Consider the following 21,490-nt stretch of genomic DNA (forward strand, 5'->3'; position numbering starts at 1 on the left):
GTGATTCTTGCATCTGAAAGGCAGCGCTCTTAACTTTCATTTTCTTTGATGTGATTGTTGACCTAAAATCATCCATTTAGAAAGTATTCCTTTCCCAAGAATGGGGAAAACAGACTGGAGAGTCTGACCACTTCTAACAAGTGATCTCTAACAAGTCGCCCAGATCGCCCGGGTCATCCCCTAAACTCCAGAATCCAGGTCAGTTCTATTCAACAAATACCTAGTTTACAGAAAAGAAAGCCCCAGTTTTTTGGGGGTGGGGGAGTAAGAAAAATGATTCTCCAAAAAAGACAAATTTAGGAAGTAGTGGAAATGGGATGAGAACTCTGATGAAGTCCTCTAGGGTTTTCCATTCCCCATGGGGCTCCTCATGCCTTTCTTATCTCTCAGGGTTGTTGGGAGGGAGGGCACTTGGTAAACAGAGGATTGGGAGTTGCCGTTATCATCCATCCTCCCAGGCAGACTCGAGATGTCCTTGTTGAGGTTTGTGGAGGAGTGTGGGGAGGCGGGAGTAGCCAAGAATGGGAACAATACAATAAAGACTCCAGTTTAGATCGGGATGCCTGGAAGAGACCAGGGAGACAGCTTTTCACAGCCACAGCCCAGGAGAAGGCTCATTCCTATTGGGGGAAGGACAGTTATTGACTCCAAACCAGTTTGTCCAGTCTCATTTGGTGACTCTAGTAGTTGACCAAAAGCAAGTTTGCAAGGGCAGGGAGGAGGGAAGGGCAGTGGGAGCTGACAGCATTCCAAAGCAAGATCACTGGAGCAAATGTACGTTAAAGCACTGTGTCAACAAGAAGCCCACCTCCCTAGGACTCAGTTTCCTCATCTGCAAAAGGAGAATGATAACCATTAAGACTCAAATGAGAAATTATATCAAGTGCATTGTAAACCTTCAGTTTGTTGGGATTTTTTTTTTTTTTTTTTTTTTTTTTTTTTTTTTGGTAATTGTTCGGTTGTGTCAGTCATGTTTAACTCTCCATAAGCCCTGTTAGAGTTTTCTTGGCAAAAATCCTGAAGGTGTTTGCCATTTCCTTCTCCAGCTCAATTGACAGAGGAAGAAACTGAAGCAGACAGGGTGAGGTGATTTGTTCAGAGTGGCACGGCTGGGAAATGTCTGAGGCTGGATTTGAACTCAGGAAGATGAAACTTGGACTCGAAGCCCTGCACTCTGTGCACCATGGCACCCCCTAGCTGCCTCGATCCCACCCAGGGCTTCCTTGTGCTAATTTGCTTCTGACAGAGTCCCTCATCCCGGTAATAAGTTATCCCTTCCAGATTTCAGAAGTTTAAGTTGTATGGGAGTAATCGGGGGAACTCTAGAGGAAAAAAAAAGGAGGCTGAAGCTTAGTGGAGACTTAGTGGAAAGAGGCCTTGGACTCCGGAAAAGCTGGGCTCTAGAGCAGCCTCGGACCCATCTGGGCCACACTCCGGGCAGGAACCTTACCTTGTGGGTGCCCAAGACCGTCAGTTATAGGGGATTTATGGTCCAGCCTTGCGAAGGGACTTAGAGCGGCTGTTTGCTTTGATTCTTAGCCTGTTTCCTTTCCTTGGGCCTCACTTCCCCCTCTGTCCGGAGCGCACGAGTGCCCCCCAGAAGGCACCGAGCACTGGCTAGCCAAGGGGCTTCATCGGATGCCTGGAGAGCGGAGGGGACGTGCAGAACGTCCCAGAGCAGGGCAGGAGCTGCTCCTCTGACCCCAGAGCCCGGAGGCCTTGCCTGGCAGGGCCGATGCCTGGAATGTTTTGCCCCCTCCCAAGTGTTGCATTACTCCTTATTGTACTGTATAAGATAATTGCACGTATTTGTGTGCACATTGGCTCCTCCATTAGACTGTAGGCTCCTGAGGCAGGGGCTTGGATCCCCGGTGCTTTACGTCAGCTTTGGGATTAGTTTGTCAGTTCCTGCTCTGGCTCATTTTACGGATGGGGAAACTGAGACAGAGGGAAGGGCCGCGTCCGGGGTCTCACTGCGAGGGAGGCGCCTGAGGCCAGATGGCTCTCCGGAAGCGGCCGGAGTTCTAGCAGCCTACGCACCGTCAGCCCGGCGGGAGCGCAATAAGTCCAGCGGACAACAAAGAGGACACAGAGGAAGTCCCAAAGGGCAGAGGGTTCTTTTTTCTCTGCTCGCACACTCCGGGCACGCAATAAGTGCTAGCGAGGGAAGAATGGAGCAAAATGCGACCTACGGACCACTGGCCACCCTGGAGCAGCACTGGAGGCACGTGCCAACCGCCCCGCCCAGGCTCCGCCCCCAGGCGAGACCTCGCCTCCGGATCGGGCCCCGCCCCACAAGGCCCCAGCCCCGCCTTCACAACCGGCTCCGCCTCCGGACGTGGGCGGACCAGATCCCGCCCCTCTAGGCCCCAGCCTCTCCTTCAGGCCGGCTCCGTTTTCGGACAGGCCCGCCCCTTAAGGCCCCAGCCCCGCCTCCGGGCCAGGCCCTGCCCCCAGACTGCCCCGCGAGGCCGCGGCTTTCAGTGCCTTTAAGCCGCCAGGCCGCAGGCTCCGCCCACATCCGTCGGACTTCACTTCCTTCGCTGTGGAGAAGCGGGGAGACAGAGAGGAGGGGACGAAGCCGAGGAGGCTGCCCGCTCGCCCGCGCTCCGGCCATGGGTCCTCCGCTGGCGCTCCTGGGCTGCTGCTGCTGCTGCCTGCTGCTCCTCGCCGCCTCCGCCTCGGCATCGGAAGGGCTCGGAAAGGGTCAGACTGCCTGCCCCCCAAAGCTGCTCCCCACGTGCCCCAGTCCCGCGGGGGCACCTCTCCCTGCACCCTCCGCCTGGGCCCTCGCTGCTACCCCTTCAGGGCTCCCTGACCCCCCCGTCCGGCTGAGACCCCTGCACCCCTCCCCCACCCGGCTGGAGCCCTGCACCTCCTTCTGGGGCCCCGGACCCGCAGGCACCTCTGGAACACTCCCCCTCGGGGTCTGGCTCCCCTGTACCCTTCTCTCAATTCCCAGGCCTTCTCCTTTGCTGCCAGACTCCTCCCGTACCCCCTTCCAGTCCCAGAACCTGGCGTGTTCTTCCCAATTCCCAGACCCCCCTCTCCTCATTTCCCTCTCAGCGCCCTCTGCACCTCCGGACCCCCGCAACGCCCCACCCCCCAGCCTCAGGATGCCCCCACCCCCCTCCAGGAAGGCTGGACTAAGCGGCCTCAGCTACCCTGCCAGAGCATGCCCTGGGCGCTCTCTAGGGCTGGGATTGCAGAGAAGGTGGCAACCTGCACGGGTGGGGGGACTTCCTCAGGCTGGAGCTCCCTACCTGCTTCAAGCCCCGCCCCAGTTCCTTGTGCCTGGTATACAGCAAGCACTTAGTAATGCTTGTGGGTTGATTGGCTCACTCGCTGTCCCTTAATTTGGTTTGCCTCATAGCTGCCCAGAGGTGTAATTGTTAACCTTACCTCATAGACAAGGAAACTGAGGCTGGGAACCTTAGCTGATGGTGTCCAGTCCAGTCCAGGTCTTTCTTATTCTGAGTCTGGCCCTAGGTGGCCGAGGAGTGACCCCTCCCATAAACTCGCCTCAGTTTCTGTGTGATCCTGGGCAAGTTACTGCCTCAGTTTCACTAAATGGAGATAATGTCCCCAAACTTCTATAGGCGTTTAGCTACTATGGCTGTTATTATTATTGTGAAGGTGAGTTTTTTGCACAAATCCCTCCCCCTCGCTTCACCTTCAGAACAGAATGTAGGAATCCCTGCCGTCTTGTCCTGGATGGCATTTGGTGACGTCTGAGGCACAGGATCCTTTGGGTCACTTGGCCAGTGACCTGTCGGGTAACCTCTGGGGAGCCGGCTTCTGGAGGTTAAAGATGGGCAGCTGGGAAATACTGCTTCCGCCCAGCACTGGCCATTGCCAGGAAGGCAGCGAGCAGCACTGACTGGGCCGACGGGCCTGGCTGGGGCTGCCGCGTGAAAGGCGGAGACGGGCTGAGGGCGCTGCTTTTAGAGCTTGCAGGACCTTGGAATCATCCAGTGCAACTCTGGGGGAGAGAGGCCAGTCTCTGAGGTTTTTCTCAGGGTCAGGAAGGATCAACGGAGCTAGAATAATTATGTGACTCTTAAAAATAAAAGGAGTAGCATATTAATGGTGAGGACATGATGGCAGTTTTACTTCCCTCATTTTAATAATAGCTGACTTTCATATGGGGTCCCCAAAGCCTTAGTTTGAAACTAGTCTTGATTTTAAAGTTTAATGACAGAGAAAACTCAATCAGTACCCAATACCACACCTGCTGTGTGCCAGGTACTGAGATCATAGAGACAGAAGTGAACCAGTCCTGCTGGACCAGCCATCCCGGGACCACCATGGGCGACTCAGAGGAGACTGCTCTCCTCCTATCCCGGAGGGGATTTTCAGCATGAAAGCAGAAAGGACCAGCTGGGCACAGTCACGAGCTCTCTGAGCAGGCCTCTAGTCCATCTTGTCCTTGAAGTTTCCTCTACAAGTGGGCACTGCTCCTTTTGGAAACCTCCAGGAGTGGGGAGTCCATTCCATCCTGGGAGAGCTGTGAGCCCTTATCTAATATCCTGGTCTAAGAAGGAACAACTCAATCTGCCTACTTGAAGACAATGGGGAATCATGTGGCACTTTGTAGACTCTGTGATTGTGTTATCAGCTTCCTGCTGCTTTTCATGATAGAAAAGCTTATTTTAGGTCTTTGGTTTTTTTTTAGGTTTTGGGGATCACATTCACTGGAGAACACTAGAAGATGGAAAGAAAGAGGCAGCTGCCAGGTAGGAAGAGTCACTATAGGTGACCCATTGTGGGGGAGATGGAGGATGTGTGGGTGGTGGAAGGGACTCTGGTTTGAGTTTGAGAATCTGGCTTCCAATTCTGTGAATGATGCTTACTGCCTTACACGACTTTGATCACATCCCTGGAAAGGAGCAGAACTGACTGGGCCCGACTGCCCTGGCTGGGGCTCCATGTGAAAAGGAGAGAGGGTCCAATGGAGCTGCTTTTAGAGCTTGAAGAGATCTTGGAAATCATTCAGTGTAACTGGTGTAAAATGAAGGCTTTGTGTGACCTATGAGGTGCTGGTGGCCCCAGATTAATGATCCCTCCAACCTAGATTTTAGCAAAAGAGGTCCACAGCCCTACTAGAAAGTAAGGAATGGAGCTGAATGATTGCCTAGGACTGAGGTTCTCAAACTACAGCCCGCGGGCCACATGCGGCCCGCTGAGGACGTTTATGCTGCCGGCTGGGTTATGGCAAATGGGCTGAGGGGGGGAGACAGTGTGAGCTTCTGTTTCTACTATAGTCCGGCCCTCCCACAGTCTGAGGGACAGTGAACTAGCCCCTATTTAAAAAAGTTTGAGGACCACAGGTCTAGGACTTCTAAACCTCACCACATTGGTTACCTCAGGCCTTCCAGGAGTCAGGAAGGGGCAACCACAGGAAGATCAGGAACAGGGGGAGGCTCTGGATCATCTTCAACATTTCAGATACACGAAAAAATGACTAGGATCAGTTTATTAGTTAGGAGAGCAGTAACCAATAAATTGGTCAGTGGCTTCTCAATGTCCAGAGACCCAAGGGGTGCACCAGCCTTCTTATGGTTTTGGAGAGTAGATCACATGATAGATTACATGATTGGTTAGGGATAAACCACCTGAGTGTGGGGGTAAGAATCACCCCTCTCTGCCAGCCTAGAACCACTGATTGTTTTATGGCCTAGTTAGTGTACTACCATTAGCAACATCTTGGCGCCCAGAGTATTTGTACAGAAGTAAAATCCTCCCTGATTGTACAAGGACAGGCAAGAACAGACAATAGACTTTTTGGAGATAACAAATTAACTTGTAACTCCAGCTCAGAGGAAAAGCTGACTCCTTATAAAATTAATACAGCATAAAATTAGTTAAACTCCTACAGTAGGAACTAGAGTACTATTTTGATATTTTTATCTGTGGTGGGCAGGCTTTCAGTTTAGAGGCAGCTAGGTGGTACAATAGATGAAGCTCTGACCTAGAAGGAAGACTTATATCTGACCTCGGACACCTGTCTGCCTCAATTTCCCTAACTGTTAAATGGGGATAATAGCAGTACCTATCTTTTAGGTAGTTGTGAAAATCAAGTCAGATCATATTTGTAAAGCACTTAGCACAGTGCTGGGCATTTAAAAGAGGCCATAAAAATGCTATTATTTTGTTATTGTGACCAGCTTGTATCTCACATCAAGTTAATAGCAGAACCTTTTTGGTGGGCTGCAGACTTGGTATAAGGAAGCCCTGAGACATCTGGGCCTAGAAATCAAAGGCCATCCTGGGCCACTTTAAGAGAAGCTCAGTGTCCAGGACTAGGAAGGGTGTGGTCTCACTGTGCTGTGCCTGATCCAATCCAGCCAGAGCTTTGTGTTGGCTTCTGAATGCCAGCCTTTAGGAAGGACATTAGCAATCTGGGGAGCACTCAGAAACAAAGTGATGGGGATGGGGAGGAGCCATAAGTCTAAGGAACTGGGGCAGACTTATGGGGAACAGGGGAGCTTTCTTCAGGTATAAGAAGGCTGTTATATATAAAAGGGATCAGCCTGATTCTGTTTAGCCCCATGCAGCATAGCTGGGGAAAGGAGAGGGAGGAATTTCAGTGAAGCAAATTAAGGGAAATTCTTCTGACATCCATTAAATGGAATTTAGAGCCCCAAGCTCTGAAGGAAGGGGCTGCCTTGGAAAGTGATGAACTGTTGGCTGGACTTTGCTAGAGGCTGGCTATCTATAGGAGATTGTAGCAGGGGATTCTTGATTACAAAGGCCCTTTCCTATTCTGGCCTTCTGTGAGTCTGTAATCCTTTATAAAGAAGTTGTTGGGAAGATAACTTAATGGGGTTGAGCCTCTTTTGTTAAGAATCTCCCAGGATCCATCCTTATCTCTTATCTGCAGAAGAATGGAGGACTGATAAGGGAAGTTTTGTTCTTCCCTCCCCCATAACTGGGGTTGGGAGCCTCTGGAAATCCTGGTCTAGAAAAGAATGTAGTTGGAGCCAGACCCTGCTGAAACCCTTATATTTAGGCTTCTGGGAACAGCTGAGGGATTGGAAATGGATTTTGAAGGCTCTGTGTTTTATTCCTTGTTTGGGAATTAAATCCTTCCCCTATTTTAGGGTCCTGAGAAGGTATCCCAGAATTAGAGACCTCATTTTCCTTAGGGTCTTTGAAACCCGACCTGTGACTCCTTTAAAATAAAGTGTGGTGGCTTGTTAATGCCATGAACCTCATAAATAAGTGGAAAGGCACTTGCTGAGCACTTACTGTATGCAAAGAGCTGAATATACCGAGGGAAAGGCAAGCCAGTGCCCTGTTCTCTAGGAACTCCTCTCTAGTGAAGGACACAGCAGGTATAGGGTTCAGCTGCACTTTGGGTCCTGCCCGTCTTTGATGTCATTCCCACTGATAACATCATATCAGTTACTGCCGATGGTGAACCCGAGGACTTGGGTTTACTGGCACATATAGCCCCAAAGCCACTGCAGGGGGAAGAAAAGGGCCCCTGGCTGGGAGCTCCCTTCCCCCACCTTCTGCTCCATCGCATCAGGGAAGGGGGGACAGAAGGCAGTCAGTCAGTCAGCTGAGTGCTGGAGAGAAGAAGAAATGCAAACAGACCCTCGGATCAGGTGGAGAGAATTGGAGATGGGAGACTTGGTTCTCATGTCATCATTATTCTCCCCGTCCTGCAGCTCTGAGGCATCGGGCTGAGTGCCAGGGCTTGGAGGCCTGGAACTCCGGCTTTGGCCTCTGATCCTTGGCCTGTTTTCCTTCTCTAGTGGGCGGGTTAAGGGAACCTGCTGTTGCTGGGGGGGGGGGGGGAGCGCAGCAGCTTATTTCCCCAGAGGTGGGCAGGCTACCTCCCCCCCTGGCTGGGGATGACTTGAGGGGGTGGCCCAGGGCTCCCTCCTAGTTCTTTGGTTTGGTAGCGGGAGGGAAGGGGTGCAGACCGAGTGGCTCCCAGCTCATCTGTGAAAGGGGCCCAGAGTCCCCCTGGGTGGAGGAGGATCGGTGGCTGTTCTCCATCCCCTTGAGGAGAGGGCAGCTTAAAGGGGGGCCCAGATGTTTTAGCCCCCCCACAATCACCAAGAATTAGTGCTTTGGGGGACAGATCTCCAGATTGTGGTGAGGTCAGGGTGGGTTTATAGACACTGAAGCCTGAGCTTCCTAAATTGTAACTTCCACGTCTAGCGGGATCGAGTCACCCTTTTGATCTACCCGCTTTTGTACCCTTCTGACCCCTTTTTGCTCACGTGAGAGGTACGTCACTGTCTTATCCCCTCCTCCTCCTGCTACTATAGCAACCGGGTCTTGGCCAGTTTCCTGTCTTTCTTCCGCCCGTCCTCCAGAGTTGCGAGCTGATTGGCTGGGGGCGTAGGACGGAAGTGTAGTCCGCCCCGGAAGCGGTTCTGGGATAATCATGCCGCTGGTGGTGCTGTGTGGGCTGCCGGACAGCGGCCGGAGTCTGCGAGCAGACGAGCTCCGCAGGGCGTTGGAGGCTGAGGGTCGGCCCGTGACGGTCGTGCGCGATGCCGACGTGCTTGGGCCCGGTGGGCCGGAGGCTCTGTGCGAGGCCTACTCGGACCCGGCCCGCGAGAAGGCGCTGCGCGCAGCTCTCAAAGCCTCGGTGGAGCGCGGCCTGGGCCCCCGGGCCGTGGTCCTCCTCGACTCTCCCAATTACATCAAAGGCTTCCGCTACGAGCTCTACTGCCTGGCGCGGGCGGCGCGCACCCCGCTCTGCCTGCTCTACTGCCTGAAGCCCCGGCCGCGGGCGCCGGGCGCCGGGGAAGACTGCCTCCCGAAGGCCGGGGCTGCAGCCAGCAGCTGGAGACCGAAGCTCGCGACCTCGGAGCCGGAGCGGGGTCTGCCAGCGGGGGACGCCCCTGAGGATGGCGACCCTCAGTGGAGAGGTTCGGAGGAAGATCCCGAATCAAGACTAGAGGGAGCCCCGGATTCAAGGGCACAAAATCCTGGGAGCCCGGGGGCCCCGAGGGACGGAGCGGCGGGGGAGCTGGAGCCAGAGCCGGACCTCGGCTTCCCCCCGGAGCTCGTGGACGCCCTGGCCCAGCGCTTCGAGCCCCCGGATTCCCGCAACCGCTGGGACCGGCCCCTGTTCACGGTACTGGGGCTGGAGGAGCCTCTGCCCCTGGCCCAGATCCGGGCGGCCCTCTTCGAGAGCCAGGTGCCCGCCCCGCATCAGGCCACGCAGTCCCAGCCGCTGGCTTCCACCAACTTCCTGCACCAGCTGGATCAGGTCACGAGCCAGGTCCTGACAGCACTGATGGAGGCCCAGAAGAGCGCCGTCCCCGGGGACCTGCTGTCGCTGCCCGGGACCACGGAGAGGCTGCGCTTCAGCCGCCCGCTGTCCATGGCCGAGCTGAGCCGGCTCCGGCGCCAGTTCATCTCGTACACCAAGCTGCACCCCAGCCAGGAGAACCTGCCGCAGCTGGCCAACATGTTCCTGCAGTACCTGGGCCAGAGCCTGCACTGAGGCTCCGGGGCCACCCCAGGGGCGGGCCAGTCTGGGCTCTGGGACAAGTCTGGGACTCTTCCAGAGAGAACACTTCTTTTTGGAAGTGGTGGATGCTGAACTCCCCTTCTCAGTCTGGGGGCAATTAGAGAGAAAGCTCAGAATAACAGGAACCTGTAAAACAACAGAATTCTGTTTCCCAGTCTGTGCTGCAATAAAAGGTTTTTGTTTGGGTTTTTTTTATTGGAGTCATTCTTTGCTGGTAAAACTCAGAGAGCTAGAGGCCTTTGAACTAAAAAAAGGAAGTTCTCAGGCATAAGAATCTAGGGAATATGCATTGTATTCTGTGCTTGAGGGTTTGGTTTCTAGCAAGTAATTAGTCTTGACATCTGACACTGGGGCCTTATGAAAGATGAGCTGGAATTTTTACAGACCTGGGTGGGTGGCGTCAGTCCAGTGGCAGTCACTCGGAACCTGTGGTTTTGAGCCGGTCACTTGCCTCTTCTGGACTTTAATGTACCCAAAGATGGGTTTGACTTGTAACTTGGATGGGGAAAAACAAATTATTTTGATATTTAGGTCCCCTTGTAATTTTATTATTTTATGCATTTAAAAACATTCTGAGAAAGTTTCATCGGCTTCAACAAACAGCTTAGGAATCCAGGACAAAAAAGGTTAGGAATCCTTGGATTAAAAGATCACTGAGAGTTTCTTCCAGCTGATTTTCGGGGTTTGAAGGTCCCTCTCTCATATCTGATTGTATTCTGGCTTCTGTGGTTTAACATTAAAGTCCTAAAAGTTGATGCTGACTTGGTTAAATGCCAGAACCAGAAAGTGCCAGGTGCATCCTCCTACTGAGGAGGAAATTAAAGACCAAAGATAGGATTGATTTTTCCAGTGTCTTGGTGGTGACCTTGTGGCAGAACCAATCTAGACATAGCCCAGGCCTTCTGACCCAGGGGTCCAGTAGAAACCCCAGGAAATTTCTGAGGGGGAGAAGTAGCCCTACTTGGAACTAGAAGTGACCTCTGCAGTCAGTCAGGTGATGAGCATTTATTAAGTGCTTTCTATATGCTCAGCACTGGGAAACAATCCCACTGTTAAGGAGCTCTTAGGGGAAACCACATGCAGAGTCTCACCTGTGAAAGTGCTGGTTCTGCTGTTGAACCCTGAAGACCACCAGGCTATTCCATTTGACATGTAACTCAACCCTAGCTAGGGTGGGAGCTCTCTAAGTGGAAAGACTGGCTTTTTTCCATTTCCAGCACTTAGCATAAGGCTGACACATATAGTAAATTAAAAAAACAAACAAACCAACCCTTTTCCTTCATCCTCAAAAGACTTGATGAATGGGCCTCCATCCTTAGCTGAACACCTCCAAAAAAAGGGAGACGCCCACCTCACAGCTGTACTTACTAGGACTTTATATTGGAACTGAAATCAGCTCTACTCTAGTTCTTTCTGGGGCCAAACAGAGCAGGTCACAGAAAGGGAAAGCCACTTGTTTCATTTGTCTTAAAGTGGCAAAACTAAGGCTGGATCAGACTTCATCTGAGTTTCCAAATAGTTTAAGTAGCTTAGGTAATGGGGTAAGAAATAGTATGATTTCCTTTTCCAAGATGTTTTTCTGAGGCAGAAGGTGTCTGGAGGCAGGTAGGTAATTCAGTGGTTTGCGCCCTAGACCTGGGATCAGGCTTGAGTTCAAATCCAGGCTGATGTGCACTAGTTGTAAGATCCTTCATGTGTCATAACCTTCGCCTTAGTTTTTTCATCTCTAAATGTAGGTTGTAGTAGCACCTAATTCCCAGGGTTTTTGTGAAGAATAAATGAGATTATTTGTAAAGTGCCTGGCATACATTAGGTAAACTAACTATATTTATGTACAGTTATCAAATTATTAAAACCAATGAATCTTAGGTTAAGAATTCCTGCTTTTAAATATATAATTTAACATGTATAGGACTGCCTGCCATCTAAGGGAAGGAGGGGAAAATTCAGAACAGAAGTGAGTACAAGGGATAATGTTGTAAAAAATTACCCATGCATGTGTACTGTCAAAAAAAATTATAATTATAAAATTAATTAAAAATATATATATATATAAAGAAAGTTCACAGTTTTATATAGTCCTCTTTTTTTGTTGTTCTTTATGTATCAGAAAGTTTACATTTGTTGATTGTTAAATTTGTAGTTAAAAAAAGAAAATTGTGCTTTAAAAGAATTGTTTCCCTAGACTAGACTTCATGGAACATTATGGATGGAGGGAATAGCTGGTTTTGGGAGAAACAAACCTTGAAATTTGTGGGGTTTTGAAATGAGATCAGCTGTACACTATTAGTGGTCTTGAGTGTACCAGGGGTCATTTGGTTCACGTGTCAACATTTCCTCTCACAGCAATTTTAATTTCAGGACATGTCAACATAGCCCCCAAAAATTCCTAGTGACCAATATTCTGGTGATGAGAGCTTAGTTAGGCTGGTCCTTGGGATAGAAAGAGTGCGTCCATTTTAGTGAGACCTCCCCTTGAGCCTGTGCTCCTCTGTGGTGGCCTTTTCAAGCCCAGAGTTATCTAGATGGGTGAGAAAGAATGTCTCTGGAAAATTTTGTTCAAAATGTGTTAATGCTTTAGAAAAAATCCTCATCATTTCCCAATTGTTCTCTGACTAATAGAATCTCTTGCACAGTCAGGAAGTCCAGTTATGTCAAACATATGGACACCTTGGCTCCCTCCCCTAGTCCTTCACCTCCAGTGAGAAGAGGGAGCTTTGTCTTGTCCTCATTTCCAAGAGGGTTTTTAAGATGGCAGCGGGTGGGATCCACCTCCCTCCTGAACCTTCTGACTGACGGCTTGTTTTGTTTCCTAAGTGGGCTGCCTCTGATGGTCATCATCCACAAGTCCTGGTGTGGAGCCTGCAAAGGTACGTAGATCCCTGGGGTTCCAGCGGCCCTTCAGATTTTTGTTTAAAAGCCGGCCAGCTTTAAATCCAGGAGCCCATGTTCCCTCAGTTCCATGCCAGACACAGTGATCTCCATCTCCTGTTCTTGACTCATCCTTTCCTTCCCTCATGCCTCTGATCATGCTGTATTCCCTTCATCCTCACCCCCAGATATTCCTGTTGAAGTCCTTTCTTTCCCAACTTGGCCCAGGTCAGGTGCAGCCTTTTGGATGAAGCCTTCCTGACTCCTCTCTCTTCAGATTTCTCCTCTACACTAATCACATTCTGCCTCATATTCTTCTTCTTTTTTTTTTTTTTTAGCAGTTATTCTCAAAATTTAGACAAAGATAGCTTTCAGCATTCATCCTTACAAAACCTTGTGTTCCAGATTTTTCTCCCTCCCTTCCTCCACCCATCCTCTAGATGGCATATTATCCAATATATGTGCAATTCTTCTATACATATTTACACATTTATCATGCTACACAAAAAAATCAGATCAAAAAGGAAAAAAAATGAAAAAAACCAAAAAGCAAGCAAACAACAAGAACAAAGGTGAAAATTTTGTGCTGTGATCCACACTCCATCTCCCTGGTCCTCTTCTTTCTGAATACAGGCGTCCCTTTCCATCCCAAGTCTGTTGGAATTCTGCCTCAGTTTTTTCTGCATATGATGTGTGAGGTCTTGTGCCCCTCGCTAGACTAAAAGCTCCAGGAGGCCAGGTCCTGTGCCCTTCTTTCACCTTTGCGTACCTTTGTACTTGTTTAATAAATGCTTTCATGGAATAGAGACTGCCCAGGAGTGCCTCTTGTGGATATGTGGCCGTGCTCCAGTAGATTCACTTTGCCCAGATCAGGGTAGGTGCAGAGGGCAACAAGATTTCATGGCAGGAGGGGCTAGGGAGGCAGAGATGAGAGAGGACCTTCAGAAAGAGTCCGGGGAAGAGCATCAGAAATGAGCAATGTCCTTTAGTTCCACGGGGTTCCGGGGGGTGCACCAAGGTTCAGAGAGTCACACATGGCCAAAGGGGAGCTTGAATCTAGAATCTCTGGCTCCAGCCCAGAGCCAGTCACAGCCACTGGCGGCCTCCCAGCTTAGGATCCCAGATTTAGAACTGGCAGGGAGCTTGCAGACATCGAGTCTGATCCCCTCATTTGCTGATGAGGAAACAGACCCAGCTCACACATGTAGAGAGTGTCTAAGGCAGGATCCAAACTCAGGGCTCTCCACTGAACTCCTTCATTGCTCAAAGGAAAGGCACCTTGTTATTTTGGGAAATGATGTAGCATGAAGACTAGCATCCTGGCTCGTCTCCTTACTCTGGGAATTGGGCTGTAATCTCTTAAGAACCTTTTGGTTATAGAGGGAGGGTCTTCATATTGAGAACCAGCATGGGTCCAGTCCGGATCACACTGGGCTGGAATTCCGTCCTTGGCACTTGTCCCTTGTGTGATGTTGGGTAAGCCCCTCTCCCTTCTCTAAACTTCAGTCAGTATACTCATCTATAAAATGGGGTGGTCATCATCATTAGAGCTAGCTCTTCTATAGTGTTTTAAGGTTTACAAAAACTTAACAAATATTTTATATTTACATAATAGTTGCTCAGGGTTGTTTGTTGCAAAGAGAGTGTCTTTGTAACCCCCAAAACTATTAGAATTGGGTGAAATTAGAATAAAGAAGCCCTCTCATGTCAGGCACAGGGTTTAGATCAGGTGAAGATAGATCTTCTTTCGAATCATTTTGTCCTTTTTTTTTTCTTTTTCCTTTTTTTAAAAATCAGCTTTAAAGCCCTTGTTTGCGGAGTCCAAGGAGATCTCAGAACTTGCTCACAATTTTATTATGGTCAATCTTGAGGTAAGGTTGGAAGAGGTTCCATGTCTGTTGGGAGTAAAGGGGCTAAGGCAGAGCTTAGCATGTCTGTATTGATAGTTGACTTGCTCTAAATCAAAAAGCATTAGAGTTGGTGCTGGGTATATTGCCTGTACACAGTAAATGCCTTATAAATGCTTTTTCATTCATTGGAAGAGATCTCAAAAGCCAGTTCTCGTGGCCCAGCTCAGGTGCCCAGGGGGCTGGATATTTGTCGTCCCATGTGGGACTCACTCATCCCCTCAGGAAAAATGTTAACCACATATAACTTGTTTTTAGAACTAGAGGTGGGTTCTAACTATTGTCATTTTTTAATTGATCTTTTTTCCCATCACCCAGATTTCCCATTATAGCACTTTCCCTTCTTCCTCCCAGAAATCCAAACCTTATAATGAAGTATAAGAAAGAGAAAGGAGAGTTTTTTTTTTAAATTGACCAAGATATCTAGAGTCTGACGGAATGCGATGTTTATTTATATTGTTTTCTTTTTCTTTAAATAATACCTTTTCTTTTTCCAAATACATGCAAAGATAGTTTTCAACATTCACCCTTACAAATCCTTATGTTCCAAATTTTTTTCTCCCTCCCTTCCTCTAGATAGCAAGTAATCCAATATATGTTAAACATAAGCAGTTTTTCTAAACATATTTACACAGTCATCCTGCTACATAATCTTGTTTTAACAAAAATCTATTTTTTTTCCCTTCTCTTCCCATTGAAAGAAAAAAAGGAAAGAACAATTTTTAACAAGTGTGCATAATCAAAAAAAAAAATTCTTTCAGTAGCCATGTCCAAAAACTATATTTCCATTCATGAGTCCTCTGAGTCCCCCTTCCCCTTTCTGTCAGGAGGTGGGGATTTGAACTCAGGTCCTTGTGACTTCAAGGCTGGTGCTCTATCCCACTGCTCCACTTAGCTGCCCCATTTTCCTCTTTATTGATCTCATTGGAGCTTGGTATCTCTGGGTCAAGGGAGGCACAATTTAGTATCTTTTGGGACATTGTTTCTTTTGTTTTCCAGTATGATTGCCATTACATGTAGCTGCTGTCCACAGAGCTCTGGGATGTTACCTTCCTTCTCCATGAGTTGTTTTCCTCACAGTCTTTCTCTCCTCCCTGGCTCCTGCCTCATCTTAGGGAACTTCACTGTACAGATTGCTGCTCCCTCCAGTGTGTTCCTCCACTTCGCCTCTGTTCTCAGAGACGGTCTTACTTTAGGTCTCACCATTCCCCACATATGTTCAAGTGTTCATGTTTGTGAACTCTGAAATCAATTGAACTCATCCCAACTTAGTGACTTTCCACCTCTTCCTATGTCTTGCAAACTCCAACCCTGTTCTTCTCCTTACTTCAATCTCTTGTCCGCTCACCTACTTCTCTCCCACACCATCACCACTGTACTCTCCATATTTTTCTCTCCATCTTGACCCCCCCCCTCAACCATTTCAACTCTACCCTGTCCTCTTCTCTTGAGTTTCTTTCCTCATTTTTCTCCCCTATTTATTTATTTTATCATTGTTTTGTTTTGTTTTTTAATGGGACAGGTAACTCTTTTGTTTCATGTATTTTCATTTATGATCCCTTGAGGAAAACCAGGTTTTGTCAAAGCCCAACAAGATACAAATAAAGCTATTAGACTATGCCTCCGAACCCATATCACTCTGTCTCACTGATTGCCCAATAGTAGGTTGCAGCTCAATCCTCACTTGTTGGGTTTTGATAGCTCAGAGTGAATCTAAATAGCAATTATTTATTTTCTGGTCAGAAACTCTGAGGCTCTTCCCCTCTCAGGTTGATTCTTTTGTGAAGACAAACTCATTCTTTACCTCTGATCTAACAAAAAATTAGCCGTAATCAGTGAATGGCTGTAGCCTTGATCCATCTGAGACCGTTGAAGGCCTGAGCTTAAAAAGGCCAAGATCTCCCACTGCATCCAGGCCATCTCTAGTCCCAGTCTGGGTCTTGCCACTCGACCCATGTGGTACCTGAGAAAAAAGTGAGACAGGTGACTTTGCACAGCCTTCCCTTCCTCCAATCCAATTCGCTTGCTTGATGTGACATTCCCTCCCTGATGTCTTGGTCCTCTTAAAGCATGAAGGATGATCAACAAACCTTCCCTCTATAGGAAGCCTTTCCCATTTGCCCTTGATCCTGGTTCTTTCCCTTTGTCCATATTAATTGTTATCTTGTCTGTATCTTGTTTGTACACAGTAGTTTGCTTGTTCTCTCCCTCATTACAGCTGCTAGAAGGCTGGGGACATTTTTGCCCTAGTACACAGTGCCTGCCACATAGTAGGTGCTTAAAAATGTTTTTTGGTGACCAACAGTAGTCGACCTGAGTGATCACCGTGGCTTCTTATCACCCTTCTAAAGTTTTGTCATTCAGCTCTCTGGGCTGCTCTTCCCATTCGTACATTGTTCTCTTAGTTCTACCCTTTTCTTTTTGTATCAGTTCATAAAACTTTTCCCTTGCTTCTCACACATCTTATTCATGGTTTCTTACAGCATTCCACCCATACAGCCATCCAAACTTTGTTCACTCCTTCCCCAATTTCCACTTTGCTTCCCCTAACAGTGTTGCTATAATACTGGGGTGAATATAGCAGTTCATGCTTTTTCAGAACAACTCAGCCAAAATTTATGAGGCATCTCCTGGTGCTTGTAATAGGAAGGACAAAAATGAACTTATTCCTGCCTTCAACATATTTTTATTCTGCTGAGCACTAGAGGCAGCTGTAGTGGGGAAAGTACTGGTTTTGTTTTCAGGGGTCTTAGATTCAAATCCTGATGCTGTTATTATCTATATGACCCTTAAACTTTGGGCCTGACAAGGTGGGGATAGAGGCAGCGATTTGAACCCAGGTTCTCTGGGTGCCATACTGATCCATACTTGAGCAAAGGGAACTGTTGTCAGGTAGGACAGAGACCTCAAAGGGATGGTAAGGGGCCTGGGTCAGGTGCTCTAGGGGCAAACTAAGAGCTCACTGGGGTCAAGGACAAGAGTGTTCCTGAAGATGGCATGGAGAAAGGCTCCTGTAGACTCGTCTTTCTTGGGTGAGTGGGATTCAGGGAAGTGAATGATCCTGCCTTGGTTGTCCACAGGATGAAGAAGAACCCAAGGATGAAGCCTTTAGCCCTGATGGCGGTTATATTCCAAGAATTCTTTTCCTGGGTAAGCTCAGGCTTTGTGTTCTGAATGTTGGGTAAATGCATGACTGGAAGGAAAAGGTAAGACAAAGGAAGAAGCGTTCCCAAAGCACCTACTGTGAGCCAGACACTGTGCTAACGGCTGTGTGCACATATTATCTCATTTGACCCTCACAAGAATCCTGGGAAGCTAAGGTAGACAAAAGTTATGTGTCTGAGTATCTGAGGCTGGATTTGAATTCAGGTCTTCCTGACTCCAGCTCAGTGCTCATCGTACCCATCAAATTGCCCCGAATTTCATTTGATCCTCACAGGAAACCTGGGGTGTAGGTGCTATTGTTGTCCCAATTTTACAGTTGAGGAAATTGAGGCAGACGGGTTAAGTGACTTACCCAGGATCATACAGTGCTCCATGCTCTTAGCTCTGTGTAAACCCCCACGGTGCCAGATCATTGCCTACCTGGTGGCAGCATGGACCCCCAAATCACAGAAACTCAAACAGGTTCTTCAGTTAGCAAATGATGGCACAGTGAAGATAATGCTCAGTTCTGTTCCTTTCTGAGGTTTGTGAAGCCCTTTCTTACAGCTGTTTGGTAAGTGGGCTGAAGAGGCTAATTTATAGAATATAGATTAAGAGCCCCAATTTATAGATGTGTAAATAGAAGGAACATGGCTTGTGCAAGGTCACATGGCCAGTCAATGTGTTACCAGTCAGTAACACCTACCTGTGCCAAGTGATGGGGAGACTGTCTCCGGCCAGGCAGGACACAGGTGGGTGGAAGGGGTGATATCTGGAGGAGCAGAAAGGGCCTGGCTAGGAAGGGCTTGGAGGGTTTCCTGGTTCCTGGAAGTGATAGGAGTATTTTTGTTGGAAGTGGGATTGAACCTGAGTTAGGAAAATCACATTAGTTCCCCCATGAAGGGGAGACTGGAGTGGAGAGACTGGGGCCGGCTTTGAGCTTTAGGGCTCCCCAGGAGGAGTGAAAAGCATTCCCACCTTGCTGTTGGTGTGCCTCGTACCCCTGCCAAATGGAGAGTTCTCTGGGACTGGAGTCAGGCCAGCTCGCTGAGCAGAATTCTTGTGAACTGTGGGGCATGAATAAAATGAGCTCTGGCATAGCCTCAGGAAGGCTTCAAGGCCTACCACTGACCCATTAGTGGCTGCGGGTCTCAGTTAGTGAGAATGGAGGCCTTATTGCCGATTTTATTGGAGGATAAATGGAGCTAGAATCAGCAGGTCTGGGGTTGGAATCCTGATGGTCAATCTCAGTTTTCTCATCTGTAAAATGGGCATGATTTGATGCCTAACGCTGTAAGAATCTTATAAGAATCAAATGAGATCCATGTAAAGTGCCTTGGGAGCCTTGCACACTCTTAGGAAGGCTGAGTTATTATGACATATTTGAACACTTTTCTCCTCTGTATCTTAGATCCCAGCGGTCAGGTGCGCCCCGACATCATCAACGGGAAAGGAAATCCCAGCTACAAGTACTTCTACATCAACGCTGACCAGGGTGTGTTGGGGCAGGGTGGACGGGAGGGGGAAGCTGCAGCTCCCCAACTTGGCCAGGAAGTAGCAGGTTCAGGATCTGCATGAGAAAGTCAGTTAAAGAAATCTTTATAAAGAACCTACTGTGTGCTACCTGGGTCCCACATGTGGTACAGGAAGGAAAGTGCAGGGAGGTGTAAACTCGGCTAGTTAATCTCTGCCATGACCAGAACTGAGAGCCAAAAAAGCCTTCACTGGAAGCCTTCAGGGCAGACTGTAATTAGGACTTCCGAGAGCTGGCAGTGAAAGCACAGGCCCTTGTGTTTGTCAGCTACATCTAAGGGAAAGCCTTGTGGTATAATTGGAGACCCCCAAGGGGATGTGGCAGGAAATGGGCAAAGAGAGAAGGGTAGAGTGAGGGCAGCTCCCAGATCCCTGGCAGCACCTAAGCTGGTGGCTCCAGAGCTGGGAGCCAGGGCCGTCCCTAGGAAGAGTGGGGGGCAGGGAGGTCGGTCTGGTTTGGGCAGGTTGCCCCCCTCAGCTGGTATTTCTGCCATCGAGCTTCCTGTGATCATCAGGATATCATTCCAAGGGCAGCTGCCCAGCCTCTCAGAGGGTTGCCACTCCCCCTCCCATGTTTGGAGTATTTTCTGTGCTTGGCACTAATGGCAGGAAGGCTCTTAAGCTGGGCGGTCCCGAAGAAGGCCATCCCGATAGGAGGCCCAGGAAACTCCGAGCTGTCTTCATGTCCTTGGAAGTCCTGTGGGAGAAGCTCCAGAGGCCACTTGGGCTTCCTTGCATTAAAGCCCCTCAGAGGGGAATGGGCTTCCCAGGATGGAGGTAGTCAGGTACAGATGAGACTGGAAAGGCCGGAGGTCCCTCCTTAGTCTGAGAAGTCCACCCCACATCCCAAGATGTCCTGGGATCACTCAGGGGTCACTGCCCTGCTCAAATCTAACCTCCCCACCCCCAGCCTTAGTCCTGGATTCTTTTCCAGAAGGCTCCTTCACTCCCTTGTTTTCTGTATTTCTGAACATTTTTTCTTGTTTATTGCAAACTTGATCATCAATTTCACACCCATCATCTCCCAGTATTGGCCCAACTCCTTGCTTTTGCGCTGACCACCCCCCACAGCTGGAGCTCTCCTACCTCCTTGACAAGAACTCCTCTCATATCCCGTCTCCTACAGAAGGCTTCCCAGCCCTTCCTTCCCCAGAGATCACCTCCCAGCCACTGCCAGCATTCTGTGCAGACCCCCTGGAAGCCCTTGAAGATGAGAGCTACCTTTCCCTTTATTTGTGCCTGGTAGGGAGCCTGGCACTGTGCCCAGCCAGCGTGCACAGGGACAGGTGCCACAAACACCGGCATTTGATACAAAGAGCAGGCAAGGGAAGAAATTTAAGAACCAGGCTCCTCCTGGGTCCAGCATCAGTGCCAAGTGGCACGGCTGCCCCGTCACCCCTCCTGGATTCTCTTTCTTCCCCTTTGGGTGATGTCTCCTTGTTTTTCCCTGTTTTTTTTTTTTTTTTTCAGTGGTTGAAGGGATGAAGGAAGCCCAGGAAAAGCTGACGGGTGACGCCTTCCGAAGAAGCCACCTGCAAGATGAGCTGTGATGGAGCTGGGAGCGTCTTCCCTAAATAAGAGTGAGCGGAGGAGTCTTCTCCTGGAAAGGCCCTGAGACGGGCCTTGCACTGGAAGGCAGGGCCTGCCCTTCTGGGAGAGGGTGCTTCCCTCTGGAGAAGACTCAGCCTTCCCATCCAGGCACATGCCCTGGGATTCCTCTCCCCTTTCCTCTCCTACCTTCCACTAATTTGTCTGAGAATGGGCATCCGATGAGCCCTTGCCACTCATGCTTGGTTTCTCATTGTTTCTTCCCCATCCTCCATGCCCTGCTCACAAGGGCACTGAGAATGTGGGCAAGAACCACGACTGAGCAAATCAGCCCGTCACTTTCCATTTCCAAAGGGAAACAGGAAGGTTGATCAGTGGTTCTGGCCCCATCAGAAAACCAGGGAATGTTAGCAACCTGCCCTTGACCTTCCTTCCTCCCATCTTGTTCATTTTCCCTGTTTGTTCCAGAAATTAAGTGAACTCTGAATCAGTCGTCCCCCCCCCCAACAATCCCCCCCAGCATCTGAGCAATGCCTCACCTCCTATAGATCCATTCTAGTAATTTCATCACACTGTATTTTTGTACTAGGGTTTGGAAAATGACTTGTAGTTTAATTAAACTTTTAAATAATGCTTTAAAGGAAACTGCTGCTTGTTTGGGGTTGGGGGGGTAGATGGGGAGGGACAAAGCCTATGTTGGAACTGTCCCAAAGTGGGGTGAGTTGCCACAAAAGATGGTGAAATGTCTTCTTCCCTGAAGGATCTTCACGTGGAGACTAGATGGCCACTTCCTGGGAATTTTCTCATGGTGTACTTGTTCACTCTGGGGTTGGGCAAAATGATAAAACACTGAATTTGGGGCTCCAGGGTTCAAGACCCAGCTCATGCCTTAGCTTTGTGACCCAAGTCATAAGATTTCTCAGGGCTTCAGCTGGTCTCCCTGTTGCTCTCTATGTTCTCTAGAGACCCCTCCAGTTCCAAATTG

The 21,490-nt window shown here is 49.1% G+C and overlaps 2 protein-coding genes across 2 annotated transcripts; both read left to right on the top strand.

Moving 5' to 3' along the window:
• The first annotated feature begins 2,474 nt into the window (after nt 1–2,474).
• TXNDC12 (thioredoxin domain containing 12) lies at nt 2,475–21,145 on the top strand. The gene is made up of 7 exons (XM_074265940.1): nt 2,475–2,706; nt 4,676–4,736; nt 12,320–12,372; nt 14,171–14,244; nt 17,361–17,430; nt 18,836–18,919; nt 20,428–21,145. The coding sequence occupies exons 1-7, from the start codon at nt 2,616–2,618 to the stop codon at nt 20,505–20,507; spliced, it is 513 nt and encodes a 170-aa protein (XP_074122041.1). The 5' UTR covers nt 2,475–2,615; the 3' UTR covers nt 20,508–21,145.
• Nucleotides 8,295–9,688, top strand: KTI12 (KTI12 chromatin associated homolog). Its single transcript, XM_074265939.1, has one exon. It carries the CDS (start codon nt 8,405–8,407, stop codon nt 9,473–9,475), a length of 1,071 nt encoding a protein of 356 aa, XP_074122040.1. The 5' UTR covers nt 8,295–8,404; the 3' UTR covers nt 9,476–9,688.
• Nucleotides 21,146–21,490: the final 345 nt, after the last annotated feature.

The sequence above is a fragment of the Sminthopsis crassicaudata genome, chromosome 4 (assembly GCF_048593235.1).
Source record: "Sminthopsis crassicaudata isolate SCR6 chromosome 4, ASM4859323v1, whole genome shotgun sequence".
In the NCBI taxonomy this organism is placed as follows: domain Eukaryota; kingdom Metazoa; phylum Chordata; class Mammalia; order Dasyuromorphia; family Dasyuridae; genus Sminthopsis; species Sminthopsis crassicaudata.

Bases quoted from the DNA above. Each gene is read 5' to 3' on its own strand.
- TXNDC12 (XM_074265940.1), top strand. From the start codon at position 2,616: ATGGGTCCTCCGCTGGCGCTCCTGGGCTGCTGCTGCTGCTGCCTGCTG. The intron at 14,245-17,360 runs GTAAGGTTGGAA...GGTTGTCCACAG, and splicing joins TTATTATGGTCAATCTTGAG to GATGAAGAAGAACCCAAGGA. The intron at 17,431-18,835 runs GTAAGCTCAGGC...TCTGTATCTTAG, and splicing joins TCCAAGAATTCTTTTCCTGG to ATCCCAGCGGTCAGGTGCGC.
- KTI12 (XM_074265939.1), top strand. From the start codon at position 8,405: ATGCCGCTGGTGGTGCTGTGTGGGCTGCCGGACAGCGGCCGGAGTCTG.